This window comes from Lepus europaeus, chromosome 12, assembly GCF_033115175.1.
Source record: "Lepus europaeus isolate LE1 chromosome 12, mLepTim1.pri, whole genome shotgun sequence".
NCBI lineage: Eukaryota > Metazoa > Chordata > Mammalia > Lagomorpha > Leporidae > Lepus > Lepus europaeus.
Genome location: NC_084838.1, coordinates 94,098,679 through 94,119,929, shown reverse-complemented (window position 1 = coordinate 94,119,929; position 21,251 = coordinate 94,098,679). Strand labels below are relative to the sequence as shown.

General features: G+C 56.3%; 1 protein-coding gene across 2 annotated transcripts in view; it reads right to left on the bottom strand.

The window, feature by feature from the left end:
• Positions 1-5,130: 5,130 nt before the first annotated feature.
• DAPK1 (death associated protein kinase 1) overlaps positions 5,131-21,251 on the bottom strand; it is a 175,343-nt gene continuing 159,222 nt past the window's right edge. Inside the window, exons 21-26 of one of the 2 annotated variants that reach the window (XM_062208525.1) lie at positions 20,044-20,232; positions 16,278-16,475; positions 14,671-14,809; positions 13,881-14,001; positions 10,770-10,958; positions 5,131-5,970 (exon numbers count right to left, since the gene is read on the bottom strand). In XM_062208525.1, coding sequence (XP_062064509.1) covers positions 5,557-5,970; positions 10,770-10,958; positions 13,881-14,001; positions 14,671-14,809; positions 16,278-16,475; positions 20,044-20,232 — 1,250 coding nt within the window. In that variant the 3' untranslated portion in view covers positions 5,131-5,556. Of the gene's footprint in view, positions 7,639-10,769; positions 10,959-13,880; positions 14,002-14,670; positions 14,810-16,277; positions 16,476-20,043; positions 20,233-21,251 lie in introns of both variants that reach the window. The other variant, XM_062208524.1, reaches the window with a different exon arrangement.

Sequence of the window (21,251 nt, the reverse complement as noted above, 5' to 3'; positions counted from 1 at the left end):
CCTCCACCTTTTCCAGCGGATGCCCCCTGGTTGGCACAGAAGACTGTGCCATGAACTCCAAGGGACCCCAATAGTCTGGGTATGGATCCCTTGAAGGCTGTGCAGGGTGTACCTGTAGCATGGTCAGATTCAATTATCTTCTTCATTTGTTTGTTTTTTATTTGACAGGTAGAGTTATAGACAGTGAGAGAGAGACAGAGAGAAAGTCAATTATCTTCTAATAATCTAATAATCTAACATGTAGAAATCCAACTAACATCACCAGCAATGGGTTTTGAAGATTTTCTTTCCATTCTTGCTGAGTGATATCATAAAATCTCTTAACTGTTGCCAACAAATGTAGTAATAAGTATTCTTTTTTAAAGTTTTATTTATTTATTTGAAAGACAGAGTTACAGAGAGGCAGAGGCAGAGAGAGAGAGGGAGAGAGAGAGAGAGACAGAGTCTTCCATTGCTGGTTCACTCCCCAGATGGCCACAATGGCCAGAGCTGTGATGATCTGAAGCCAGGAGCCAGGAGCTTCTTCCGGGTCTCCCAAGTGGGTGCAGGGACCCAAGGACTTGGGCCATCTTCTGCTGCTTTCCCAGGCCATAGCAGAGAGCTGGATCAGAAGTGGAGCAGCTGGGACCCGAACCAGCACCCATATGGGATGCTGGCATTGTAGGCAGTGGCTTTACCTGCTACACCACAGTGCCGGCCCCTAAGTATTCTAAGAGGGTTACAGTTAATTCATAAAAGAATGTTTTTCCAGAGAAAAAGAAAATCAGAGGGCCACATAAATGCATTGTCTTACTCAACAATAAATGCTTCTTGCCTAGATTTTAATTGTTGTGTGTTCAAAAGGAAAAACACGTATTTTATGTCCAATGAAAAACAGAAAATAAAAAGTATAGATGCTTATCCCAGCTTTACCATCAACAGGGAAAATGCCTGAGTGTTTCAGGGTGGGCCATGCCGAGCAAATCGGTGGAGCTGTCAGCACGGACGTTTCTGAAAACCTCCTTCTAACGCTGAAAAACAGCTGCTTCCCCACGCTAGATAAAACAGAAAAAGCAGGCTCTGTCATTGTGCACGTCATGTGATTTCAGCTCCATTAACACACGTCTGGAAAAAGCAGCTGCAGGCCCTAAAAACTTCCTCTTGCACCAAACTGCCTAAGCCACAAGGCGCCGCCCTGCCCCAGGCACGGCCACACTGGGCTGACCCCTGTGCAGGCACAGGTGCGTGGGGCCTCGGCAGCGCACATGTGGGGCTCTGCCTTGTGGACATCCTCACCGAGTCCCATGGTTTGGGGAAGCAGTGTGGCCTCCCTTCGTGGAGACAGAGTGAGTCTCATGGACACAGGCCGGGGCCCCCCGAGGGTTGTGCAGAACGAGGTGCGGGCTCACGTCGGGGAGGAGCCTCAGGAGCTGGGGCCTCAGGACAGTGCAGAGGGGCAGCCAGAGTGCGAGAAAAGTTCTCCTGATGTTCTGCTGGGTCTCCTTGAGCATGGGTAACGCCACTTACGGCGGAATCAGCGAGAATCAAGGCTACGGGTCAGAAAAACACGCCTTGATGGTGGGAGACTCCCTCACCCCACGTGCATAACACAAACACCACACACACACAAATACACATGTATACATTTGCACATGTACACAATACCCATGGACCCATGCACACTTACAACCCACACACATAACCACATCTGCACCAACTCCGTCACACAGGGGCACACGGAGGCTTTGATGTACGTGTTCAAAATGTGCACATGGACACTGCGGACACACGCATTTGCACCAGAGTACATACACACCAGATTACAGCATACATACTGGGCAGAGCTTGTGAAGCTACGGTCCAGCTGTGCTCAGCTGTGGGCCCACAGCCTATCTGAATTGGTCATAACCTAAGTGTGCATCTCTTTGCCTCCAGCTGTCAGAGTGCGGCTGACCCAAACCAGCTGTTGTTTAGTTGTAAAAGTCTTTGACTCCCATGGGGCAAGATGCGCTCGTCCCCACCTTGCTTGGGTCCCTTCTCTGTGACCCTGACAAGGAGCCAGTCGGGTTGGAGTCACAGCCTCGGCACTGTCGCCCTGGCTTTAGCTGCGAGGATGATGGCGCCATGGCCCCGGGTCAGGCCCAGGACCCTGCTCTAGACATTGGAATGGCGCCCCCTGCCTGTTCCCCATCCTCAAGCCACTTCACACCTTCCTCATTGAGAATTGGCCTTGGGAGCAGTCACAAGCCAGCGGCCACCTGGGGCCACATTCCGGGAAGGGAAGAGCGGCTGTCTGTCCTAGGCACACTGCTGTTTTGCATCAGGCACTCCCCAAGCTTTCTGTCCAGTGACGTGCAAGAGGCTGCTTCTTCCTTAACAATCCCTGGCCGGGGCGTCTCCCGGGCCCACCCTGTCTGGCCAAGGGCCCCATCTGGGGCAGATGAGCCTGTCCCTGTCCTGGGTTCACATCTGGCAGCCGCTGAGGCCTGTGGCCCCTCATCAGCACCTTCCGGTTGCCATGGTGAAGCCTGATGTCCCCCTTAGGTTGCCACCCAAAGCCACCACCGTCTCTGAAAGCTGCCCCTGAGAGCGCGTCCCCCAGGTGGCTGCGGACGGAGCCCGTGGCCAGGCTTGGGAGCCAGGGCACGGTCCTCAGCAGGCTCTGTTCCCTGTGGCGGGCATGGGGCTGGCACCGTGACAGGTGTCCCCAGGGCAGACAGATGGCCGCACGCCCCTCCCCCTCAGCAGTGCTGTCTGCTCAGTGCTCAAGTCTCCCCTTCCCCGACCCCCACCCAGTCCTGGAAGACCACGCCGCCACCCTCCTGTGAGTCCAACTGAGCCACAGCCACGGAGCGAGCCGCAACCGACCACAGCAACAGAGGTCCAGCGACACCCTCCTTCCTCCCTCTCCCACCGTGATGGCCACGGCAAGGGTTTTGTGGGAGCCATCACAGCCATCAGATTGGAAGAATGGCGACCCTGCATGTTTCCTGCCCCTCTTCAAGGGGCTGTGCTCTGCCAGGCTGCTCTGAGGGCCATGGGTGGTCTTGACCTTGCCCTACAAGCCATCCTGTTGCCCAGATGCTGTGGGGTTCCAGTTCTAGCCTTTGACTTTTGAAAAACACTGTGATAAAATACACGCATTGGATGCCTCACCTTCACCACTGTTAACCACACCAGTCAGCGGCTGCAGACGGTCACGATAGTATGCAACCACTGGCTCCCCCCGCATCACCCCTGCTGTTGTCTTACAGAACCTAGACTCTGCTCCCTAGGTAAAGGCCTTGAAGGCCTGGCCTCAGGTCTCCTGCCTGCCCTTAAGGCCGTCCAGCTCCCTGGCCCTGGCAGCCGCTTCTGTAGGAAGAGCCAGGCCTTCGCTGGGAAGGGGCTACTCTGGGGATCCAGCCCTGGGGACTGTGGATAATGCAAGTTCTGCAGTTGTATTTGCAAACCCCTTTCTACAAAGGACACCACTCCCAGTTCTGAGTTTGTTTGGAGGTGTGGTGGAGTGTGAAGCCAGTCAGAACCCCCCGGGATTGCCCTCGAGCCTACACCACAGAGGTTTTGGTCCATCTGGGAGACTCCAGGCCGCCCAGGCAGACCCGGTTTGGATGCAATGTCCACAGGAGATGAGCAGCTGGCGGAGCCGTGAGCGTCCCCCAAAGCAGTTTTTCATTCTGGCTCTAAGGCCTTGTTTCTTCTGCTTCTCACTGCGGCTGCTGGAGGTTCCCCCGGCCTGCAAGGCTGGAGGCATCGTGTCAGAGTTCCTGCCTGCCCACAGGCCCTGAAGCCCCCACGCTGCCCCTGGGATGCCCCCACCGTCCCCACTGCAATTCCTTCCTGCAATCCCAGAGCTCATGGTTTCCATAACCGTACAAACAGGTGTCCGCCCTGATACCCGGACAACAGGGAAGCACACAGAGTCTGCTGTCCATGACCTCTGTCTGTCCAGCACCCCCTGAGACCCTAAGGGAGAACTGCCCCTCCCCTAACACCAACCCAGGGTCCCCAGTGCCAGGCCAAAGTCACTCCATCTGTCCAACCATTGCGGTTAGCACAGGGATGGCCAAGGGCCCCAGGCTGGGCCTATCAGAACCTGCCCCGTGTGTGGGACGTTGCACCTGCTGCCGTCCCCTGGGAAGGCAAACCCACGTGAAGCAGGAGAGGGTGAGGCCGGCACTCAGGACGGCGATCAGACAAGAGGAGGTCCCACTCTTGAGGGCAGCCACAGCTGTTGTCCTCTCTAGGCATGGCTAGGCATAGTTTTTAGTTTTAGCCGTCATGATCTCTTTTCCCATCGTAAGAGTAAGTCTTGTTTTCAGTCTGGGCTGAGCCACGGTGAGCACCACAAAGTCATCGTTACCGTTCTAGTATTTTCCTTCTATCCCTTCTCGTTTGCCTTTTTCAAAGCAACCCTTGCAATGGGCATCTTGGGCCGGAGGTTCCCCTGGCTCCTGGTGCCCTCTCCTCCACGCTGGCACAGAAACAGCAAAGTGGCGCCCGCTCCCACCGCAAGAGTAAAGGATGCGATTTGGCTTTTTGGTTCCATCAAGGTGACTGGAAGGGCTGCTTTTCTCTACAGTGAGCGCAAATGTGACAATCATCTGGGCTTTTCTTTTTTTGCTTTTCCTGTGCCACTTCCTGTTTTAGTAGCCATTAGGCACCTGAATAAACAGGGTCCCTCTCGAGCCCAGGAGAGCTTTAACAGTCATCTTTAATGACCTTCTGGATTCCAGGCTGGCTTTTCCTGTGGTCTAGAGGAAGGTGGTGAGGACCCAACAGAGAAAAGGAATTCTGGGACTGGAGTTGTGGTGCAGCAGGTTAAGCCGCCGCTTGCAATGCGGGAGGTCCCATATCGGAGCGCCTGTTTGAGTCCTGGATGCTTTGCTGTCCACCCGGCTCCCGGCTAACATCCCTGGGAAAGCAACACAAGATGATCCAAGTACTGGGCCCTTACCGCCCATGTGGGAAGCCCAGATTGGGAGCTCCTGGCTCCTGGCTTCAGCCTGGGCCACTCCTGGCTGTTGTGCTCATTTTGGGGAGTGAACCAGTGGATGGACGATCTCTATCTCCCTATCACTCCGCCTTTCAGATAAATTCATACATAAATCTTTAAAAGCCAGAATTCCTTTTGAATTAAAAACCAACAAATCCAGTGCAGTAAGCAACAGTTTATTTATCAAAAAAGGAAAGAAAAAAACAAACGTAAGTTTCTTACGGTGTCTTATAGATTAAGTAAAAATACCAGTATTAATATATATGTATGTACAGAGTGCATATATATAGATATATACACATATGATATAACATCAATGTTACATGCTTCTCAGGACAGAAAAAATCAGACATATTTTCTCACATCAACTGAACACTCTACCACAATTGAAAAGCACTGCTAGGAGACTGGCTTCCTGTATTTTCGGTTTTTTTAAGACTCTGAGGACCAGAATCGATCAACCCAGGCCCCACACGTGGAAGCCACCTGTTACGCACAGTGACCGCAGGCTGCCACGTATCGTGGGCGGGGTTCTCTGAATTGTCACCCAGGTCTCCAGCGCCGTACACCTGGTCGACCTTCTACCTGAGAGGCGCAGCAATGAGGAAGCGAGACAGTCTGTGGGGTTCATGGGGACGGGCACACAGACGTTCACAGACGAAAGCAAACTGAAAAATGTCGTCTCGAGCCCCCACGCTGGCCATGAGATTCCCCCCTGCAGGAGGATCCCCTTCTCCCCTTTCCTTGCCAAAGGCAACACAGAAATTACCCGAAAAGGGGCGGGGGGAACAAAAGGAAAAACAAAAGCAAGAACTCAGGGTTTGAAGCACCTCCGGCGTTGATGAGCAGACGGCAGGGGACAGAGAGGTAGCGTTTTCCTGGTGACAGCTCCTGGCTGACTCAGATGGTCTCAAACACACCCTCTTCTGCAAAAGGCACTCACATATTATCTGTTTATAAATCCCACCGTGGGAGTCCATGCATGGGAGTCTCTCCTACAAATATAAAACAGAGAAGCTGAGGACACAAGGGAGAGTCTAAGAAACACACATTCTGGATCAGTGTGCATTTTGCTTTTTTCTAAGGGACCGGTCAACCTGGTAGTAAAAAAAATAAAATAAAATAAAATAAAATTGGTCATTGAAAAGTTGAGAATGCCAAGAAAATGATCAGGAAGAAGCCGGGTGTTGGAGGCTCAGATGCTGGGATACGGAGGTAACTAGCTCTGCAAATGGCCAAAGAGTAGGTAGGACGTGGTCTGCTCTCAGGTAGAAGGACCGGTCACAGCCATGGCAGGTGTGGGAGGGAGGGAGGGAGGTAGTGGCTGGGAAACAGGTGTAGCGGGCAGAGGGCGGGACCCGTGGCGGCTTGGGGGATGTGTGTGTGTGTGTAGCAGGGGAACGCGCTGCACCCCCTCGCTCCTGCGGCCCTCACCGGGACACCACGGAGCTAATGGAATTGTAGGAGGTGCCGCTGTTGCAGCTGGAGGCGTAGGCCTCGGGGCCGGCGCCGTCGAGGTTGATCCGGAACACAGAGGATGCCTTAAGCAGGAAGTCGGCGGCGTCCCGGCGGCCCAGCTCCCTCAGCTTGGCCATAAGGATGCCCACCGTGCTCTCGGGGCAGGAGGTCCACTCCCGCAGCAGGGCGTGCACCGGGCTGGGGAGGAAGTCCCTGGGCGCCCCACTGTTGGTGTTGTACTTGGCGACGAGGTCGGGCAGGCCCAGGTTCATGGCCAGAAGGCACCAGTCTTTCCCCATGGGGTCGGGTGGGTCCAGCAGGCGGCTCAGTTTCCTGCGGGTGAGGAGGCTCAGGTCGGACGCGTGGATGTCCATGCCCAGGCTGGCCTGCGCATAGACGTCGTGACAGCCGAAGCAGGTGATGCTGCTGAAGCTCTCCTTGTAGCCGCCCATGGTGTTCGTCAGGGAGGTCTCCTTGAGGGTCTGCGCCCGGAAGAAGTCCCGGGGCTGGTAGACCATGACGGGCTCGTGGCGCTCCCGCAGCTGCTGGGGGCTCAGGTAGTGCTTCACCGTCAGCAGCCCCGGCAACGTGGTGGCCATGACGTTCTCGATGGTGCTGCACACCGAGTCCAGCAGCAGGCAGCACTTGATCTTCTCCGTCTCCAGCCCGCGCACCTGCACCTCGATGCCCTGGCCGTGGTTGACCAGTAGTACCAGCAGCTCGGCCCCGCGGTGGGTGACCTTGCAGCCGCTCACCCACAGGCGGATGTCCGCGTCCCCCTCGGTGCTCTGCTGGTGGATCCACCGGCACAGGTTCACTTGCACTTTGTGGAAGATGCCGCACGGGAAGGGGGTGAGGTGCTCCACGGGGACCACGCGCACGCCTCCGTACACCATCACCTCGTCCTCCTCGTCCGTCCAGGAGCGCTGCAGGTTGTCCGTCTTGATCAGAGCGGGGACGTCCACCATGGTGCCGCTGCTCAGGTCCCGGGCGCAGATGTCCATGGCGTCCAGGATCTGCAGCAGCTCCTCCACGTCGCTGTCGGGCACCAGGCGCTGGATGTCCTCCACGGTGTAGCGGCCGCGGTAATGGTGCAGGGCCCGGGGGGTCTCCACGGACAGCAGCTTCCCCAGCACGTTGGTGCAGAGCCAGCGGGGGTCCAGGATGAGTACGTCCTGGACTGTTTCGCTCTGCATGATGTTGATCTGCCAATGGGGACGACACGGGTCAGTGTGGGGAACCAACCCCGCCCAGGTGCACCTGTTGCTCAGAGCATGGACAGGTGACTTGTAAATAGAACGACCCAGGCCATTCACGTGGATGGATCTCGAAAACCAAACGCTGAGCTTGGGAAGGTTGGAGGAGAGATCTGAAAAACACACCCACCTACGAACCTAGGCCAACGTCGGATGGGCATTTGGCACAGTGGGTAAGAGACCCATTAAGATACCTGCATCCCACATCAGAGGACCTGGGTTCGAATCCTGGCTCTGCTCCCGAGTCCAGCTTTTTGCTAATGTAGGTCCTGGGAGGCTATGGAGATGACTCAAGTGGCCGGGTCCCTGCTACCCATGTGAGAGATCTGGATGGAGTTCTGGGCTCCCGGCTTTGGTCTGGCCCAGCCCCGGACACGGGGAGCAAGACAGTAGATGGCAGCTCTGTCTCTGTGTTTCTCTACCTCTTAAATAAATAAGTGAAAATTTAAACAAAAGGTCAACACAGTGAACTACCAAAAGTAAATACATTCATAAGACAACTGTATACTCCAGGCATTGTCATCTACCGACGTTGTGCTTCCAGAATGTGCTCATGAATTATTTTGAGGTATGTGGAGAGATACTCTCCTCCTTAGGAGATACAGGCTAAATTATTTAGGGGTGAGATATCACGAGGTGTGCAAAGCAAGTAAGGAAACAAACAGAAGAGAGAGGGATCAACGAACTGTATCAGAATGTACATAGTTCATTTGCAAGCAGAATGCAACTGTGCTTGCCACTTCTCCCAAGGCTTGAACTTCTTCAAAACAAGATGGGGGATTCCATCAATGTACAGATTATCCAAGCACATCCCTAGAAACCGCCTGGAAGGCGCTGGCGCCACTCGACCCCCAAGCGAGGTGAGAAGACCGAAGCTGGGGATGGTGAACATAGGAGGCCGCAGATTTCTTGGTCCTGTGGCTTTAGAACAGCAAAGCTGGCCGCCGAAAGACAAGAATCAACATCTCACTCCCATGTGGAACCCAGAGGAGATGATCTCACAGGTGAGACTAGGATGGTGGCTGCCGGGGTCAGGGCAGAGTGGAGGAGAACAGGGAATGGGACAGGCTGATTAACGGGCACGAAGATAGGTCTACACAGGAGAAAGAAGTGCTGGGGCTCTACGTTATACACAGTAGGGTGATCACCCATAAGGAGAATGTGCTATTTCTTTTTTTAAAAAGATTTATTTTATTTGAAAAGCAGAGTTGGAGAGAGGCACGTGCGAGAGAGGTCTTCAGGGCTGGCGCCATGGCTCACTTGGTTAATCCTTCGCCTGCGGTGCCGGCATCCCAGGTGGGCTCAAAGCCGGCCCTTGGTCTGCCTCAGCCCCCCGCGGGTGCCCTGGGGACAAGGTTCTGTTCAAAACTGACAGGTAGAGTTATAGACAGTGAGAGAGAGAGACAGAAAGAAAGGTCTTCCTTCCCTTGGTTCACCCCTCAAATGGCCGCCACGGCTGGTGCTGCACCAATCCGAAGCCAGGAGCCAGGTGCTTCTCCTGGTCTTCCATGCAGGTGCAGGGCCCAAGCACTCGGGCCATCCTCCACTGCCTTCCTGGGCCACAGCAGAGAGCTGGACTGGAAGAGGAGCAACTGGGACTAGAATCTGGCGCCCATATGGGATGCGGGCGCTGCAGACGGAGGATGAACCAAGTGAGCCACAGCGCCGGCCTGCGATTTGGTCTTAACACTGCCACGGAGAACAAGGACTGATGCCCTGTGCCCAGTGCAGGGGGCTGGAGATGCCCCACAAGACACTGTGTGGGATCCGGGGCCAGCATGGAGACATGGCAAGGACAAGTGGGCAGGGGACTTGAGACCAGTAGAGTGGCCACCGCAAGACAGCACCAGTGCTGGAGGAGGGGCCGCGTGATGGAGAGTCCCATTCTTCCCCTCTTGCCCTCTGTCTGGCAGTGCTGATGTGCCAAGGGGAATGAGGGAGGTCTCACTCACTAAGTGGGTTCTACGTGATGATCTTGAACGTTGCTGGCCGCAGACCAGGAGGCAAGAGAATGCTGGGCCACGGGAGTGAGTTTGGGATCACGGTCGAACACTTTCAATTCGGCAGCGCCTCGCCGTGTACGCTCTGCTCCCTCACCTGTCTCCCTCCGAGGGTTTGACCACTGTCGCAGCAGCCGGCGGACTGCCTGGTCATTTAATTGGGGCTTTGAAGTCTGACAAGATCACGGCTCCAGGCTCCAGTGTTCAGGGTCCCTGGCTTCTGGATTCCATTTTAGTGTCAGGGATATGTGACTCGGGGCCAGCACCATGGTGCGGCGGGTTGAGCCGTTGCCCATGGCCCCAGCATCCCACAGTGGGGCACTAGTTAGAGTGTCCTGGTTGCCCCGCTTCTGAGCCAGGTCCAGGCTGGTGCACCTGGGAGCGCAGTGGATGATGGCTCAAGTGCTTGGGCCCCTGCTACCCATGTGGGAGACCTAGATGGAGTTCCAGGCTCCTGGCGTAGGCCTGGCGCAGCCCTGGCTGTTACGGCCAGATAGGGAGTGAACCAGTGGATGGCAGATCTCTTTCTCTATTTCTCCATCTCTCTCTGCGCTCTTTCAAAAAAATAAAATAAAATATTTTTTTGAAAAAGAAAAAGGTGTGCAAACCATATCCCAGCACTGAATGTCACACAACCAAGAGCAAAGATCCTGGCCTCTGGTTGCTCCTGGTGGGCACTGCTTGCTGGAACTTTCCATGTGTGTCTGCAATTATGGTCACTGTGCTGGGCACTATTGCTGTCTTACTGTCTCCAGACAGCACCCCAGGGAGGACCACGCACTGTCTTTTCTAAACAGGTCACTCTGGAGATGTGTGTGGAACAGCCTGGAAGCACCAGGTGCCCAAGCAGAGTGGGCAGAGACCCAGGCCCCAGGACAGGGCCTCCTGCCCTTCGTGAGCAGAACTTGGAGAACAAAGCAAAAATCAGACAGCAGCCTTTCAGGCAGAGCAGGAGAAGGGAGCGCTGCCACTGGGGCTGTCACGCAAGTCCTCGCACCTGGAGACGCTAGGGGCCAATGAGTCTTCCGCACCCTGGCCCTCTCTGGGAGCTGGAACGTGGGAGCCCCCGGCAGCCCTTACCTCGCCTATGCTGTGCAGCTGCTGGGCAATCCGCCTGAGGTCCTCCTCGCTGGCCAGCGGGTTCAGCTGGTCCTGCACGTCGTACACAAACTGCTGCAGTGACATCAGCTGGTTGGGCCCGTTGAGCTTCCTCCAGGAGGGCAGCGTGGAGATGATCTTCTCACACAGGTGGGTCATGGGTGGGCAGCCCTGGAAGGTGCCGGGAGAAGGGGGAGAACAGGTTAGACAGGCGGTGCAGCTGTGGGTGGCAGAGGCTGGGAGCCAGGAACTCGACCCAGGTCTCTTCCACGGGTGGCAGGGAGCCAGCTGCCCGGGGCTTGCCCGCTGCCTCCCAGGGTCTGCATTAGTGGGAAGCTGGAGCCAGGAACTGAACCCAGTGTGTGATGCAGGTGTCTCGGCCGCTGGCTAGGCTGACGTGTGTGCCTCTCAGCACCACCAGCTCATCTAACCAGGGATTCACGGTCCAGGCGTTATTTCACACTGGATCGATTCTTGGTAACAGCCTTGAATTTTTTTTTTTCTTTGCCAGTTGGGTGAATAAACCCATCCATGCTACAGACCAATGTCATCAATGCACTTTCCTAATCAGAACGTAAGTTCTGCCGGGCAATGTCTTGGCCCCTGGCTCTCGTATCAGATGGATTCTACTCCCCAATAAGAAAAACAACAGAACTCCCAGGAACAAAGGCAGCTTGCCTGGGGAGCTCCAGCCGCCTGCCCTCAGGAACTGGGGGGCGAGAGGTCTGGGTTGCCACTGGTCAGACCACACATCAGAAACCTTCCAGAATCCTCACTGTCCGGTAAGCAGCGACCCTAAGCCAGCCCCCAGGGATGCACTGGTCTCCCACTCAGGGAACGCCCCTCTATTCTGGGACCAGGTGGCTCCCACACCCGCCAATGGACTGTGCCCTGGTGCACCCAGCAGGGAGGCAGGACCTCGGATGTGCCAGCACCAGGTTTCCAGAGAGAAGAGTTCCCTGGGAATCCAAAAGCACTCGGGAGCCAGAGCCTCGTGTGGATTTGGGAGAAGACGGAACAGCAGGTGGCGCCACCATGAGGAACACGGCTTGTCTCTTTCTTATGCAACCCTTCATGTGTCAAATACACTGAGAAGCTTTTTCCCGGTCTGTTGTCACTTTTCTACTCTGTTTAAGGACACAGATCCCATAAAAAATGTGCAATGTTTATGTTGTTGAATGAGTACGCTTTCTTTAAAAAACATCTGTGGTTTTCTACCTTGGTTAAAGGTTTCCTTAATCCCAAGTTAGTTTAAAAACACATTTTCCTAAACTTCCATTCCAGACATGTTTTGTATTTTTTTTTCCACTTGAAAGATTTAATCCATTTATTCTTGGGCTGTATTGTAAGTAGGAGCAAATAAAAGCTGCGTAACTATCATTTCTTCCTCTTCTTTTATGATTTATTTATTTCTTTGAAAGGCAGGGTTACAGAGACAGAAAGACACACACACAGAGGATCTTCCATTCACTGTTCACTCCCCAAATGGCTGTAATGGCCAAGGCTGGGCCAGGCCGAAGCCAGGAGCCAGGAGCTTCATCCAGGTCTCCAATGGGGATGCAGGGCCCCAAGCACTTGGGCCATCCTCTGCTGCTTTCCCAGGCCATAGCAGAGAGCTGGTTTGGGAGTGGAGCAGCCAGGACTCGAACCAGCATCCATATGGGATGCCGGCATCACGGACAGGGGCTTTACCTGCCGTGCCACGGCGCCAGCCCTGGATCATTTCTTAAATAAGCATTTTCCCCACTAGATTGAAACATCATCTCTCTTTTCTATCCTGCTTCCGTGGACACTGAGATTTTACTTCCACACTCTCTAGACGGTGTCTCCTATTTAACTGTACTCATCCTAGAGCCTTTAGAATGTTGTATTCGTTCTTGCCCTGGAATTATAAAATAGCAGACTCAAGCCCCTCAGATCCATTCAGGTAGGAACAGGAACCGTGTCCAACTTCTATGATGTGGGGAACACACCCTAACACACCCTACTGTCATGGTTCGATTATCAGACAGAGGCTTCATCCCTGCACTCTTCCGTGCGCGGCATTAAGAGGTCAGATGTGTACCCCTGGGGTGGGGAGGTGGGCTTTTGCAAAGAGGTTAGAATGGGTCAGATCACTGGGGTGGGGTCCCTAGGAGTGAATCTGGGGGAAGATGGACCACACACAGACACACACGTGCTCTGCAACCATGGGGCTCTGGGCCACGTTTGCCTCATAGGCTTTCAACCCTGAACTTCCGGAACCGAGCCCAGACAGCCTTCCTTTCTCCCTAAACTCGGCCTTCTTTGGGTACTTCATTATGCTCCCAACAAGCTGGCTGGAGGCTGCCACCCAGGAAGGCAGTCTCGGTCCACTGGGTGGTCTGTTACTTTATAGAACTTGGCTAGTGACTGGCTTTCTACTTTTCTGAATTTTCTAAATATTCCACACTAAGCCACTTCTGCGTTGCTTTTCTAATTTGTAAAACCATCATTTAATCTCTAAATAACCCCTGAAAACATTAGGAGTCTCAGACCCTCTGAAGAAAGAGGTGCAGGCTGGCGCAGTGGCTCACTAGGCTAATCCTCTGCCTGCGGCGCCGGCACCCCGAGTTCTAGTCCCGGTCGGGGCGCCGGTTCTGTCCCGGTTGCTCCTCTTCCAGACCAGCTCTCTGTTGTGGCCTGGGAGGGCAGTGGAGGATGGCCCAAATGCTTGGGCCCTGCACCCGCATGGGAGACCAGGAGGAAGCACCTGGCTCCTGGCTTTGGATCGGTGCAGTGTGCTGGCCGTAGCGGCCATTTGGGGGGGTGAACCAACGGAAGGAAGACCTTTCTCTCTGTCTCTCACTGTCTAACTCTGCCTGTAAAAAACAGAAAAGAAAAAGGTCCACCTTTGCCCTTCAATTCCCACCCCCTTCTTGCTTCTCTGCCCTTCCTCCCTTGAAGCGACAGGGTGAACGACAGCCATGCGGCCATCACGCCCTGGGTCCTATTGTGAGGCTGTCCCCTGCAGACCACACTAAACCAGGAGGGCGGGACAGAGAGGCCCAGCGGCCCGGCTCACTGGTGGCGCCGGCCCAGGTTGGGGCTGGGCTCCCGCCAGGGTCTACTCACCGAGATGATCTGGCTCCGAATCTCCTGGAGGTGACTCCGAAGCACCTTGATGTCCTTGGAGCCAGAAGCGCCAGCATCCAGAACAAAGAGTTTATTGGATATGTGGAGATCATTCCCAAACCTACAGGGAGAGCAGTGAATCAGCCCCACCAGGTCTTTCCTGTAGGGCTCCGGCTCCTGCCAGCCCCTGCTGTCCGCTGGACTCTGCTTGGCACACTGGGTGCAGAGTTTCGGGGGCAACGGGCCTGCTCTGCGTCCTAGAGATGGCAGCTCCAGGTTCCCACAATGCAGCGGAAACACAGTGGAGGCAAGCAGTAGCCTCTGCCGGTGCAGGGAAGGGGAGGCGAAAGGCCCTCAGCATGCAAGAAGAAAGGTGCGGTTCCAAAGCCACAGCGTCAATCTACAAACAACAGTGCCCCATTTCCAAACCAGGAAGTTGACAGACAGGGGTGCCTGCCATTGAGCGGCTACTAGCATCTCACAGGGAGCTACAGCTGCAAACTTTGGTAGACTCTGCTATGGGTTGCATGTGGCTTGCCTCCATCCTGGGGGTCCATGTGTTGGAGACCTGGTCCCCAGTGTGGTGAGGGAGAGGTGGTAGCATCTTCCAGAGGTGGGACCCCTGGATCAGAAGCTGAATCAGGCGCTGGAGCTGGGAATTGAACATGGCCCTCCGAGATGGGAAGTGGGGGGTCTTAACCTCTAAGCCAAATGTGTTTTCACACCCATAACTCATTCCCTGGGGTGGGCAGAGCCCTGGGTTGGAGACCTGGCAACCTTTACCCCTTACCTGTTTTTGACCTCTTTCAGCAATGACGTGTCTTTGTCGTACCCAAACTCGCCTCCCGCTGGCCGAGGGACGTTCATGATGTCAGCGTGTGTAGCCACCAGGATCACCCGCAACGGGTTCTTCAGCTTGCCGCCAAAGGCTGCGGACAGAGGAGGAGTGAACCATGTAGGGACATGGCTCCTCCCACCTGGCTGGCTGTCCTGCCCAGGGGGAGGGCTGGTCTGTCCCTAGAATTCAGGACCCCGTGGCTGCTGTGCAGGGTGACCTGTGCAATGGCCCAGGCATGGCCAACAACAGGCTGGGCCTCTTCCTGGGTGGTGAGGAAGCTCGCGTGGGAGTGGAGCAGAATCAGCCACGGAACAAAAGGCAGCTCCTTGGGCCTTCCTCCAGGCAGCCCTGCCACGTGCGGGCGCAGATGCACCTTCCGACAGGGGCGCTGTCCCGGGCAGCACTGAAAAGGGCTCCCTGGAATGTAGCATCCCTGCAGGGATGGCTTAAGGGAGCAGTTGCTGGGCCGGCGCTGTGGCGTAGCAGGTAAGGCCGCTGCCTGCACTACCGGCATCCCATATGGGCGCCAGTTCGAGTTCCGGCTGCTCCACTTCTGATCCAGCTCTCTGCTATGGCCTAGGAAAGCAGTGGAGGATGGCCCAAGTCCTTGGGTCCCTGTACCCACGTGGGAGATCTGGAAGAAGCCCCTGGCTCCTGGCTTTGGATCGGCACAGCATTGACCGTTGCAGCCAACTGGGAGTGAACCAGCGGATGGAAGACCTCTCTCTCTCTCTCTCTCTCTCTCTCCCTCTGCCTCTCCCCGCCACCCTTCCCCATATCCCTTGCCTTTCAAAAAGAGATTTATTTGGAAGGCAGAACTACAAATGGTGGAGGGAGAGACAGAGACGTCTGGTTCGCTCCCCAAATGGGGCAACATCTGAGACTGGGCCAGGCCAGAGTTAGGAGCTCGGAATTCCCTCAGGGTCTCCCACGTGGGTGCAGGGGCCCAGGCACTTGGGCCATCTTCTACTGCTTTCCCAGGCACATTAGCAGGGAGCTGGATTGGAAGTGGAGCAGCCAGGACTCGAAACTGTGCCCCTATGGGATGGCGCTCATGTGGGATGGGGGTTTGTAGGCATCGGCTTAACCCACTGTGCCAGGGCACTGGCCCCAGCCTGCATGTCTTGTTTACATGGAGAACAAAAGGCTTATATCTAGGGTTATCCTCTCCTCTGGAACCAAGTGTAGACACTCTATTCCATCCACCTGGGCCTTTTCTTGAGTGTCTGCAGACTGAAGGCGCAGTGGCCATGAAAGCCGGGATTCCACATGGCTCGCGGCAGCAATGGCCCTACGGCATAGGAAGACGCTATTCTCTATGAACTAACTGCTCAGGATCATGCATCTGACCCAGCAGAGCCCAGGAGGCTGCCTGGGGTCCACCTTCCCCAGCACCAAGGCAAGGCAAAGGGAAAGGGAGCTGCAGGGCTGAGGGTGGCCGGTGGCCGGGCTGCAGAGCCAGCAGCCAAGGCGGAGCAGGAAGCTGCAGGGAGAGACGGGTTCCCCGCCAGCCGGCCCCCGGGAGGCCACGCGCTCTTCCCCGGGCGGCCCAGCGTTACCTATGGGCTCCTCGACTGGGACCAGCGACTTCAGGAAACTGAGCCAGAAAATCACTTGGTTCAGCTGGATCTCGTAGGGCTCTTCCAGGCTGAACACTACGATGTGGATGGCCGTGGCGTCGTTGGCGGCGAAGTAGTCGTAGCAACAGAAGTACACGGGATTTCCGGAGAACTCCCACACGCTGAAGTCACCCACGCCTGCAGCGGGAGAAGAGCACACGGGGAGGTGGTCACGGCAAGACCCCCTCCCCCCGAAACCGCAGGCACAGTTCCCATGCGTGAGACCTCGAGTCAGGAGAACTGCCTCCATGGCGTGCGTGTGAGTGTGTGTGTGTAGATGCTGCCTTACCCCCAGAGGGCTTCTCACAGACTTCCCACCATCACTGTCTTAGACATGTATTCCCTAGTGTCACCTTTCCCTATAGGGGGCTACTCCCGATGGGATGGAGCCAGGGGAATGCATGGCCTATTTTGTACCCCACGCCACGGACAGGAGTGACTGGGAGAGTGGACGTGAAAAAGCCTGTAGCTAGCGTGCGTCCTATCCAGCATACAGGGTACAAGACGGCAAGTGGGCACGTCACCAAGAACTGGAACATGAAATCTCGTCTCGCAGAGTCCAAGCGAGGGATCTGCCACCTGGCGGAAGTGAGGTGCAGAGGTGACGGGCAGTTTTGCTTGTGCAGAATGTGGGGGAGGGGGTCTATGAGGAGGCGGGGTCTTTCAGATTGGGACAGGGTCAAGTAGAGGTGAAAGGGTGCATGGTGGCGGAGCTGTGGGTGCAGCTGGTGAGATGCTTTTGGTCTTACTCAAGAATTTATTTTTATTTATTTGGAAGGTGGCGCAGTGGGGGATAGGAGCAGACAGATCTTCCATCTCCTGGTTCACTCCCCAAATGGCCTCAACGGCCAGAGCCAGAGCCTATAACTGGGAGTCCCACATGGGTGGCCCAGATACTTGGGTCCAGGTACTTGGGTCCAGGTACTTTGTTGCAAATCCAGGCACAAGAGAGAGAGCTGGATAAGAAACGGGGTAGCCGGGGCTTCAGCTGGTGCCCCCATATGGAATTATCTGCCATGGCACAATGCGGGCCCCAGCTGGTGAGATCCTGACCCGCACAGGGCCTCCCTGGGACCCTCCAAATGCCCAGACCCAAGTGACCTGACCCCTAGCAATGGGCCTGATCCTGGAGGGCCACGTCCATCCCTCTCTGAGCCTTTAGGGCTCAGGCTGAGTATGGAAAGTAATGGAAGACAGAAACAGGCCCCGGGAGTGCCGGGGTTGGATGTGGGGTAGGGTGAGGTGAAGGGCTGGGATGGCACCGTCCAAGGACAAGTCCTGCTCTCCCTGTGCTGCCAGGCCAGCTCTGCTCGGGGCAGCAGGGAGGACACTCGGCTTTGAAGAGCAATACATGTGTGCATTTCAGTTGTACTCATCAGGGCGCATGGTTCTCCAAGTGGGGTCCCCAGGGCAGCAGCCTCTGCATCACCTGGGGACTCACAGACCCCTGGACTCGGGCACCCTGGGGGCAGGGGCCCAGCAAGCCGTCTGTGTGGTCAGAAGACCCCAGGCGACGATCGGGCCATTCATGCCTCGCGTGTCAGGTCATAAACACTGAGTATGCTAGTGCTCACTGGGTTCAGGGCACTAAGGGGCTACGTGACGATGATGATGATGATGATGATGGTGATTGACATCACAGGCCAGACTCTACCCCAGGCCCTTTAACCCTGACTAGCCCACATCATCTGGGGTTTCCGGCCCCACACTGTGAGCCTGGTGAGCCTATTTTCTTGATGAAGTTCCCTGTCACAGAAACAGGATGTGCACTAACATAGGGCGCCAGTCCTGGGAGTGCAGCTGCCACACAGGTGTCGGAGTCCTTGGACTTGGTGAGCTGGTACAGGCGGGAGGGCCCGAGGAGCAGGCCAGAGAAAAGCTAAGAGCTCAGTCACGTGGAGCATCGCAGGTGATCCCAGGGAGAGCTTCCCTCGTCAGCAAGCAGCCAAGGACTTGGCTGGACTGTCTCCAGCCCTAGGGCCTCAGGGAGCTGCTCAGCAGCAGGGCAGCCGGGGTGCTGCGGAACACGGCCATGCTTGGGGAGGTCTGCAGGGTGGGGGGAGACCTGCAGAGTGCAGAGACGGGGAAGAGCCAGGCCTGGCCACAGAAAGAACAACACAGCAGGTGCAGGAGGGGAGGGTGCAGCCGGGGCCACCCGGCAGATTAGCTGACTGTCAGGACAGTGTGGGAAAGGCCATCTCTCCCAGCACCGGTCCAGAGGCCTAGGAGGGAAAAACAGCTTCAAGGGCGTGCGGTAAAGGCTAGGGTGTAGGGTGTAGGGTGTAGGGTTAGGGTAAGGGTAAAGCCGCTGCCTGCAGAGCCGGTTCTAGTCCCGGCTGCTTCACATCTGATCCAGCTCTCTGCTATCGCCTGGGAAAGCAGTAGAAGATGGCCCAAGTCCTTGGGCCCCTGCACCCACGTGGGAGACCTGGAAGAAGCTCCTGGCTCCCGGCTTCAGACCAGCGCAGCTCTGGCTGTTGCAGCCAACTGGGGAGTGAACCAGCAGATGGAAGACCTCTCTCTCTGCCTCTCATTCTCTCTCTGTGTAACTCTTTAACATAAATAAATAAATATTAAAAAAAAAAAAAAAAAAAAAAAAAAAACGTTTCAAGGAGCAGGCCCAGGGGCTCGCAGCTGTGGTTCAAGCTGTGTGTGGGCAGCAGACCTCGGTGGTGTCCATGGGTTTGAGATTCTGCAAACTCATGGAATCTAAGAGTAGGGGGCGTGGGGGGCGGGGGTGGTGACCTGGGAGGCCAGACAGAGGCTTGCAGGGGGCACCCACCCCAAAGATTCCCCACTGGAAGGCCTGGAGGGGCTGGGGGGCAGAGCTGCACCTGCAGCACAAGGAGGTGCCGACAGTGAACAGACACCACCAACCAGGGACGGGGAAGGCTTCGGGCAGCGGCGTGCCGTGTGCACCGTAGGGCAGGGCTGCCCGCGGCCCCGGGGTCCCCCACCACGCCAGGCCCGGAGCTCTAAGACTCAGTGTGCGCCCCACTGCCGACTCCTTTTTTCTTGCATGGTCCTCTCTTTTGAAACGGGAATGCCTACCTCCCTTGCTCCTGTCCCTGCCACTGCCTCTTAGAAACTTATCACTTAAACATTTTTATTTTATTTTGACAAGCTTAAGGGCAGCAGCCTTGGTCTCAGTGAGGCGGCAGCCCCAGGATTCAGATCCAGGTGTTGAATCCTAAAACTGCGTCTTAGCGAGGCACAGGGCTCCCGTTCGGGTGACTCTGGCTGAGGAGGGGGCCCCAGAGGCCCCAGAGCCCAGCAGGGAAGATGCCACAGTTTGTGAGAAGAAGGCCACCGTCCCTGGGGGACCGTCTGGGAGCCCAGAGCATGCTGAAGACTCCACCTGGGGAAGGGACCAGCCCCCCGGGGACCAGCGCGTCAGCTCGGGCCCTAGAGCCACCTGCCAAGTGCCTTTCCTCCTCTGTGGCCCCGTCACACCACAGGTGACTGTCTTATGACCCACCTGAGTGGGCCCTGAGGTCTGCTTCCAAAATATGTTCATCCACCCCACAGCCATCTCCCAAGCACCTGTACCCCGGGATAGGTGCTCTGCTGGGTGCTGGGGACACCCCAGGGTTTACTGCACTTCGTATGGGTGACCCCCAAGACCAGCATGAGCTGGGATTTCCTTCCCGATGCGACAAGCACCCCATGGAACAAGCTCCCTCTGGTGGGCCAGCAGCGCGTGTACCATTCAGATAGGCGTTCTGGACGTCGATGGCCTTGGTGGACTGGTCATCGGCCGAGCAATGCAGGTGGTGGGATGGGGCCACGAACACCTCCAGCATGCCCTTGGTGAGGCCTGGCTCGAACATCATGCTGCGGCTCCTCACGCTCACGTTCTCGCAGCCCGGGTACAGGTTGTTGATGCTCACGGACACTGCGGGCCAGAACGGAGCGGGGTGAGGCCAACGCTCTCTCCTGCCCTGGGCAGGCCCCGGGCGGAGCGGGGTGGGGCCCTCCTGGGTGCTGTGCGTGGAAGCTCTGTGGACTGTTTCTGCCCAGAGCCCTCTGCCTCTGCTGTGCTGGGCCCCGGGCTGGGTCTCCCTGCTGTGCTATTATTTGGCTCTTGCTTAGGGATGGCCCGTGGGAGGTGCTGGAGCAGGTGGGAGGAAAGACAGGGTCATCGCTCCCCTTGTCCCCTCCTGCAGCCTCTCCTGGGAGCGCCAGCATCCTCAGCGACCCCTGCGGTTTCTCCTGCCCACTCCCCACCTCCAGGGAGGCTGTGGCCCCTCTGCCACCTGCCCATGGGGGCTTTGCCATCACCTCGAAGTGGCCTCAACTCCCACCTTGCATTGAGGCCTCCCGGGTGTATGCCGTACCAGGGGCCCCAAGATGTGACTTTGGACTGAATGGAAAATGATCGTGGTACTCTGTGGCATTCGACAGTGCTGCACCCCAGCACAAGACGGGGGTTCCCTTTTTATTTTAAAGATTTATTTCTTTGAAAGTCAGAGTTACACATAGAGAGAAGTAGAGGCAGAGAGAGAGAGAGAGAGGGAGAGAGAGAGGTTTTCCATCCACTGGTTCACTCTCCAATTGGCTGCAATAGCCAGAGCTGCACCGACCCAAAGCCAGGAGCCAGGAGCTTCCTCCGGGTCTCCCACATGGGCAGGGGCCCAAGGACTTGGGCCATCTTCTACTGCTATCCCAGGCCACAGCAGAGAGCTGGATCAGAAGTGGAACAGCCGGGACTAGGACCGGTGCCCATATGGGATGCTAGTGCTTCAGACCAGGGTGTTAACCCACTGCTCCACAGCGCTGGCCCCAGGGCATTCCACATGAAGGTCTTTGGGCGGCTGGTAGCCACCAGCTGTCTGGCATGAAGACCTCAGCAGGTCTGTGATACGGGCCCATCTTCCCTTTAAGAGAGAGGAAGGGGCAGGCGCTGTGGTGTAG